This window comes from Paramacrobiotus metropolitanus, unplaced genomic scaffold (genome assembly GCF_019649055.1).
Source record: "Paramacrobiotus metropolitanus isolate TYO unplaced genomic scaffold, Prichtersi_v1.0 Parri_scaffold0000007, whole genome shotgun sequence".
Taxonomy (NCBI): Eukaryota; Metazoa; Tardigrada; class Eutardigrada; order Parachela; family Macrobiotidae; genus Paramacrobiotus; species Paramacrobiotus metropolitanus.
This window is the reverse complement of record NW_026570227.1, coordinates 2,613,607-2,622,382: the sequence shown is the minus strand read 5'-3', so window position 1 is coordinate 2,622,382 and position 8,776 is coordinate 2,613,607. Positions and strand designations below refer to the sequence as shown.

General features: G+C 54.2%; 1 protein-coding gene across 1 annotated transcript; it reads left to right on the top strand.

The window, feature by feature from the left end:
- Window positions 1–2,091: 2,091 nt before the first annotated feature.
- On the top strand, window positions 2,092–8,338 carry LOC129582172 (uncharacterized membrane protein YddG-like). The gene is made up of 3 exons (XM_055473610.1): window positions 2,092–2,382; window positions 2,533–2,940; window positions 7,886–8,338. The coding sequence occupies exons 1-3, from the start codon at window positions 2,092–2,094 to the stop codon at window positions 8,336–8,338; spliced, it is 1,152 nt and encodes a 383-aa protein (XP_055329585.1).
- The last annotated feature ends 438 nt before the right edge of the window (window positions 8,339–8,776 follow it).

Genomic DNA, 8,776 nt, shown 5'->3' with positions numbered 1-8,776 from the left:
CTCCTGCATCATACGAATCTCACTGGAGATCCGCAGCGCGAAGGATTAATCATACGGGTCGGCGCCTATAAGTAGGTCCCCCGCAGCTTTGGCTCCCCGCTCAAAAACTGAGTTGGGTACGTCGCTGTTGACCAAATAAGCACCCTACCGGGTTGCGTTGATACGGGTCAGCGTCTATAAGTAGACCTCCCGCAGCTTTGGCTCCCGGCGCAAAAACTGCGTTCGGTACGGTCCTGTCACACCATTACGCCTTATCGGGTGCGCTGCGGCCCTCACGGTAGAAGAGGGTGAAGAGGAACGACGGAGCAGCAGTTTGGCACGAACAACCGCCGGCAAGACCTGCTGTGGCGTCGTAGGTTTTCGTAGAACTTCCGAAAAATTCGAGGTTTCCGCGTTGAACCATATTTAAAAAATTCATAACTTTTGAACCTTACATCCGATCAGCCTGAAAATAGCTTTTTCGGAAAGATCGTAAAAAGTAGCTAGAATCGAGTACTTTTATTTTCTTAAATTCATTTCCTGATTTTTTACGAATTTTCGGCGAAAAACAACCGCAATTTTGTCCAGCCGGAATTTTCGCGAAAAAGTCGCGTGACGTCAGCGTGGTTATTTTCCATAAAATTTCTGACCAATTAGAACGCGTGGGAAACTTCCCCGCGTTATAACAGTCGTAGTGATTCATACTTTTTTGCATTTTTTGCTCACGGCACGCTACTCGTGACGTAGAGCTTATTGCAAGACCATTTCGTACGTAACGTCACACTGGTCAGTAACGTAACATAGGGCCATAGGAAGCTAACGCTAAACCTGAGCTCCAGCGTACCTGCCCAGCACCAACCCGCGACAGCCAACTCAACGTTCTGGTCCGGACCAAGATCAAAGAAACCTTCTAAGTCCCACTACCATGGGCCAAACCGAAAGCGCCTTGGCCAAGGTGATGCCTTACACCAGCCATGAGCAACTCCAACGGAGATTGCTCAGTCCAATGGACAGGCGCCAACCCAATGAATATAAAAAGCAGCTGGGGAAGAGCTACGCCACGCGTGAACCATCAGGACCTTACGGTTTCCGTAACGCCAAACCGAGCAGGTCTGACCCAGACGAGCCAAACTCGGCCGGCTCTACGAGTTCGGTCGAGGCCAGAGCCAGGCGGGACAAATAAATCCTGCCGGCTGACCTGGAGACCAGCGATGAAAGTCTGGACGCCACCCGGGACGACACATTCCAGGAAGCGTCCGACGGATTGTCCGAGGCCAACCAGCCTCTGGACAGCCAACCTGGCGCCGATAGGACGGCCCAGGCCAACAGTGTCCTCGGGACTTGGCACAACAACCGGCCATACCTGGTCCGGGCCAAGTCCAACTTGAGGCGCCAACGGCGGCCACAAGTGAGGACAAGACACGCACCGATGGACCAGAGCCAAACAACTTGGCCCGGTCCAACCTTGATGTCCAGGATCTGACAGCACGTCCAACCCTACCGGGCTCGGACCAGATCCAACCTGAGGCACCAACGGTGGCCAAAGGTGGACGCAAGGCAAAGGGCCAAGCCAAAAAGGCTGGTCCAAAGGCACATGACCAGGGCCAACAGCTTGTGAGTCAGTCGCCCATCATGTTTGAAGTCGATGGCTCAACCAATACAACGCCATCGCCAACCGATGACGTCATCGGCGCGTCTGGCCCGTCCAAACCGGACGGAGAGCCAATTGTGGACCTGGCCCAACTTAGCAGGGCCACAGCCAGGATGGACCTAAACCAACCTTCCTGGGACACAATCCGCGCCAGCGTCACCCCGCCAAAGCTGATCCAGGCAACACGGCCCGAAGAGATCGACGAAGTCGACCAACTCAGGACCACAGTACGGGACCTGACTATGCAGCTGGCGGACATCGCAGAAGCTGCCCTGCTATCCGAACGTTGGATGCAGGACGAGATCTGCAGACACAAAGACCTTGCGTTCCAATCGGACGCAGAGGCTTAACGTGTCTCGGCCATACTGGCCCAGACCCAACTTGAGCTAACCTAGCTCAAGTTGTCACCTTGTCCTAATGTTGAGCGAGACCAGCTCAACAGGACAATCCACAGCCTGGAAATGGCTGTGGCAGGCCTCGAAGCCCTGCTCACCTCTACGAGGACTGAGCTGGCCAAAGCCAAGGATGACTTGGCTACGGCCCGGACCACCATTGATGACACCGACTGTGAGGCGGACCGCCTACAGAGGGAAAACGAGCGTCTTACTGAAGACTTGGCCAACCTGCAGGACGAAATCAACCGCCTGCGGAACGGCTACAACCTCCTTTATGAGAGCCATCAGAATCTCATGAAGGCCATCCAACAAGGAGGACTGTCGAGCCAAGCGGTTCAACAGAAGGAGGCACAGAACGTGCAACTCCAGCAACAGATTGTTGCCCTCCAGAGCCAGCTCAATACCGAAGCAACTATTCGGGCACAACTTGAGCAAAACAGCGCCATTGGACACAAAAACTTCGTCCAATTGGAGCAGGCCTTCAACCAAGCCAAACAGGTGATCCAGGGCCAACAAGACCGGATCATCGTTTTGGAGGCCAATAATGCCGGCCTGGTCAAAGACTACCAGGCGGCCACACAACGTATAACCGAAATGAACGAGGAACTGGAAAGGCTAAGCACGGAAAACGCCTGCTTAGATGCGGAGAAATCACATCTCGCAGACATAAACTCCGAGTTGTCCGCAGAACCACCGTCCTACCATACCTTTCCAGACTCGGGCACACAACGTCGACAAGAAAAAGTCGACGAGGCTTTGCGGCAGGGCCAACGCTTTTACCGCGAGCCAGTGTATCACCAACAGAATTACCACGTGAATATGGCTGTGGAAGGGCCATCGGTTGGAGATCCTCCAAAGGGGCAAACCATACCCGCGCCTCCCAGCCCGGTGGACCGCGGAACATCAACGGCGACAGTAACACTGCCGCCACCACCAGTCCCGGTCACCACAACTGCCACTATCGGTCCAACGATGATAGTGACGCCTGCAACGCAGACTCATCCGTCTACGTTAAGCGGGCTAGGCTTTGACCCGAGCCAGGCAACACCCAGCCACAGCTACTCCGGATCAAGGCCACCATACCCGTCCTTGTATCCGTCAATATTCCCGAACATGGACTTCAACTTTAGTCCACAACCGGCCGCAAGCCAGACTCACATTAGCAGCATGGATCCAAACCGGACCAGCCAGCCGAGCCTAATGTTCGGGCCACCAAACACGCAAGGACAGATAGGAGGCCAAAGTGGTACACCAACGGTGCAACCACCACTAGTAGGCCAACTAAGCCTATTTGGCCCTCCTATCACGGCGGCAGCCCCAACGGGCCAAGCTCAGCCACAGATGGGCCAAACCACGCCCACGGGCCAAAACGTGCCCAACCCAGCAGGCGCACCGCCAACAGCGGGTATGCCACCAGGACCAGCGGCTCAACCAGGCCAGGGCCAGAACACGCCCATGCTGATCCAGCTCCCGAATGGAGCATACGCATGGATGGCATCCAACGGGGCCACCCAGATCGTACCGGGCCAACCAATGTGGGCTCAACCTCAGCAGGTGCCGCTGATACCGCTACAACAGCCGACACCTGTCCCGTCACCACCGGTCAGTCCAGCTCTCAAAACCAGAGAGCAAATAAAGGAAATGGCCCAAGAGATGGGAAAAGCCACCGCGAGAGCTCAAGTCCGCACCGAGTTGCCAAAATTTGACGGCAACAAAACAATGGTGAAAGGATGGCTTGCACAGGTCCGACGGATCTGTAAGCAGTCGTCCGATCTGAACAAACCAGATCCGGACTTTATGAGCCGCATTTACATGGCCCTATCGGACCCTGTAAAAGAACGGTACGCTGGCCAAGCCAACCGTGAAGACGAGGACGGCTGGACAGTGGAAGAGTGGCTCCAAAAATTTGCCACTCGATACGGCGACGACAATCAGCAGACCACTGCCATGAGAGAAACCACCCATTGGTACTATCAACACTTGACCGAAACCCCTGAGCAGTATTATGACGACATGCTGACTCTCCAGACGCGCGCAGGCCTGGATGACACAATGACTCTTCACTTCTTGCGAGAGAATGTGAAAGAGCCGGAACTGCGCCGCGCTCTGGATATCCGGATACCAAAGTCACCGGCAGAATTCCGGGACTATGTCCGGCAGTACTCAATGGGAAAGCCGGAGTACGAAGGGAAGGCAGGCCGCGGATACCCAACAATCCGAACGGCCATACAAACGCCACCAGCCCAAGTCGTACCACAACAACCGGCACTTTATCCCCCGCAGGCTACACAAGCCCAAATTGAGGCATCATACGCCGCCATCGCGGCCTTGAACTTAGCCTCCCCACAACGTGGGTCTACACCGCCCAACGGCGGTAGTGGCGGCTATGGCCAGGTCCAAAACCAGGGCAACTTTGGCTACAGCCAGGGCAACAGCGGCGGAGGACCAAAGGGCAAGTTCTCCAAGGGCCGAAACGCCAGCTTTAACGGAAACCAAAGCGGCAACAGCCCTGGAGGACAAAACCGAAGCCCAGGAGGCCAGAGTGGCCAACGCCAGACTCTGAGCCCCAAAGAGGCCCGCAGACAAGAGGACATGTACATCGACCGAGTCGAGCGGATGTTCGAGCGATGGGCCAAAGATGGGATTATCACTTGTAACCACTGCCTGTGGGGAAACCACGCAACTGACGGCTGTGGCTACGCGAACAGGCCATATGGCGAAAATCCAAACCGAAAATGGTATTTGGATTGGCGGAATCGCTATCAAAAAGGCTACCCTACCGGGTTAGCCAATCCTAACCGCCTCGGCTTAGTGCCACCCAAACAACCAAGACCACCACGTGGTAATGGGGGGATAGGCAGCCGACGGCAGCCCACTGGCTCAGGAATTGGGTCTGGTGGCGGCAACTGGCAGAATGGTCCAAAACAGGGATACCAGACGCCAGCCAACGAAAGGGCAGCGCTACCACCCATACCGGAACAGCTGGTAAAGCCAAATGGCAACGGCGGCGGCGGCCCTAGCCGGGCCAGCCCAACCGCGGGAAACGCCTAAGGTCGGGGAGTATCGGCAACTCACCTGACCTAAGACCGGAACCTAAACCGCCGGACATAACGCATGTACAGTTACTAGCCCCAATGGATCCCAAACTAACCCAAACGGCTCAACAGCCTACTAGCGGATCCAGGTTTAGCGCCAAACCAGCGTCTAAGCCACCGGGCTCTAAAAATGATGCCAGGCCGACAGTCGCACTGCAGGCGACCAAGTCGATTTTCGGAGCCTCAACAAACCCTAAGGCCAACCGATCCCCAAAACTCGGAGCCTCAACCAACCCAAAGGCCAACCGAACACGTGTCAAAGCGAGACGTCGCACCACGAACATGACGTATCCACAATCGGCGTCAGACACATCCTCCGACAGCGCACCGGAAGGATGGTCCGTACAAGATACGGACAGCGAGGTCGGATCCCTAAAAGATTGGACAACCGAACCTCTTGAGGCGTCAAGTCCCCGTACCTGCTGGCCCCAGATCGGTGGACAACCCCTCGGCACCACACCAACGGTGCGAACCATAAACAGCTCACGGACCTTCCTAAACACCAAAAGTATGTTTTCGACCCTACGGGTAGCGGAAACATCACCACAGGAAGAGTCCGTCCAGCAGAAGCCTTTATCACCCCAGTACGCTCCTGACGATCCAGGACCAGTGTCGCTAATCCCCATTGTACCGGTGATGCGGGAAGTGACAGTTGGTCTCGACGAAAATCGTAAACCAAAAACCGTCAGAGCATGGACGCACAAAGTCCAAATTGGACCAGTCCACACGCTCGCTATGCTGGACACCGGAGCGGAGACATCCCTCATTAGCCAGTAATTCTGCACCGCCAATGGCATCAAAACAGAGCCATTAGGACGGAACACCAAAATCCTTGGTGTTGGCGGACAAACCGCCTTTGTGGTCTCCAACTGCTGCACCGTACCGGTGACACTGCAGGGATACAAGAGCCACCACACGTTCTTCGTCCAACCGACGTTAGCGGACGTGCACATACTACTTTGATGTGACTATCTCCACTCCAACTTCACCTTCATCTTGAAGCCAAACGAAGAAATCGTTTGGGACGCGGTAAAGTCTATCCCGATACCAGAGGCACCGGGACCCGACAATGAGGTGCGGATAAATCGGCTACGCGAACCGACTGTCCAAACTTCTACCTGCTGGGAATGCCTGGACACTATCGAAAGCCTCATATGGGAGCTGCGCGTCCATAACGCAATCGAGCGATATATGACTCAATTCCGTGCAGGCATACTCAAGCCAAATCACGGGATAGTAATGACTATCCCGATACCAGAGGCACCGTACCAACGGCCGGTGCCTGACAGAGATATTAAGGAGAAACTAGTCCAGCGCTACAAAACTTGGTTCACAGAAGTAAGAAATTTCCTGGAATACCGCGCTAACCAACTCCTTGCCCTAGAAGAGGGCTGGCTTGAAGAAAAAGGCGCACCACTAACGTGGCCGCAGATTGCCGAACAATATGGACCGTTCGCCCAAGAACTGGACGACTTGGTCCAAGAAGGAGCATTATGGGAGGACGAACGTCTAGCCCTCGTGTGGGAATACAGAGAGTACCACATGGAAATGCCAAAAGCACTCCAAAAGATGTGCACGGATCTCTTTGACGACATCATAACGCTTCGAAGACAAGTGGCCCAACACTCTGGTTTAACCGTCAGCATATGGCCAAAGTACGACTTAAGCCTGACTAACGTCAGGACCATACCGGAACCATTGCCGGAAGCTGCACCGCATATAGCGACAAAAGTGCGCTTCAATGATGGCCCACACCCAGAACAGGGAGGCCATCGAAGGGACACCAGCCAGAACGAGCAGGACCTTTCGTCGGAGGAAGTCCAACTGACTTGTCCTCTATGTGGAGACGGCGTTGAAGCGGTAATACGGGCCATACAGACCCGTTCGGCTCAACGGTGGGCAGGAGGCCGACCAGCCTCGCCACTCCCTAACGGGAACCATCCAACCACTATGGCGGAACCGGACGAACCTGAAAAACAGGAAATCGCAACCGGAACGCCAGAGATCCAAGAAATGGATCTCATGCCTGAGCCGGCACCAACAGTGGCCGGCGGCGCGCCAACCTTTAACGAGGACAAAGGCAAGCCAAAAACTGAGCAAAACGACAAACCCGAGTCTACCGACTCGGACGTCCAAAGCTCAAGTGACTCACCGGACACGGACTTCGATAACCAATCATCGGAGGAGTCAAGTGATGACAAAGAGGACACAGAAATTCTCCAACTCCGAGCCGAGGCACCGGTAATCCGCAAACTGCGGACTGAACGTCCAATGGGCTGCCTCAGGGAAGAGAGAGAAGTCGTCTTTGTTCATCAACGGTACACCTTTCCAGCCTACTCAACTTGCTGGATTAAGGTCCGGTCCTATCGGACTATGGACCCGGGACGGCCAATCCACTTTAAATCGCTGAGACGACCACACCGCTTGGTCATACCGATCGAAGCGGAGGTCCAAACCAGAAACAGCGAACACGCGTGGATTCAGGTCCAAAACAAGTCCCGACGCGACCAAATCCTCCACAAAGGTGCAAAAGTTGGCCATATGTACTACAGCGACATTTATGGGCCAGACATCAAGGAGGATGGCGTAGATTGGTCCATTTCCAATGCCGACGGCTTACCATGGCCAAAAGCGGCAGGGAATAATCCAAACCGGTACCGCACTATTAATGATCATGCTATGGTCCGGGCAACTATAAAAGTGAAACTCCCACCGGAGTCCATCACCCCGGTCCAAGTTAGCATTGACTTTCCTGTCGACCATAGACAGAAACTTCTGTACCTCGAAAGGCCAAACCGGATTTCGAGACACCGGCGCTGACAAAGCTTCAAAACCAGCCATTAGCCGCTATTGACCCAGCTTTGACCCCGGCGGAACCGGAAAAAGGGACATCCGTCACGGACAAGCCAAAGGCAACCGAAGAGCCAAAGGTGGCCCCGGCACCTAAGGAAAAGCCCAATAGACCAAAGACGCCCAAGAAGCCTAAGGCAACCCTTACGGCTCAGCAAGTCCTGGAAGAGGACGAAGTTGCTGAAGATGAGGCGGATAAAGACTTGCTCACTCGCATAACCACAGGGCGGGAAAAATCAGAGAAAGTCTCAAAGGACAAAAAGCAGAAGTCCAATACGGTCCTACCGGACGTATCGGACAAGTCCAGTACAGTCCCACCGGACGTACTAGACAAAGCGGTTGACAAGGCTGGACAGAATGACGTTTAAAATAACATCCGATAGGATATCTGACACGGTAGACTTAGAATTAGCCTAACTAACCATAAAACGTCTCCGTGAGCTGCTACCGAAATTAACTAACCTAAATTTAACTAACCTAACTTTAAACGACCAGTAGCTTAGAAGTAGCTTAACTTGGTCCGATATCTGACATGGTGGCTTAGAAGTAGCTTAACCATATCTGACATGGCTTAACCATATCTAACCTTATCTGACATGTTAGCTTAGAAGTAGCTAACCAGTAAGATGAACTAACTAAGTAGGTAGGAGTCTAACACCGCGTGATTCGTCTCGTGACAGCGCCTCATTCAACGATGGAAGGACGCCGACGCACCGATCGCTCTGATGACTCCGACCGCAGTAACCGAACACATCCATATTCACGACCGGAATCCCGGTCGGGCGGATCTTCCACTCGGTCGTCTA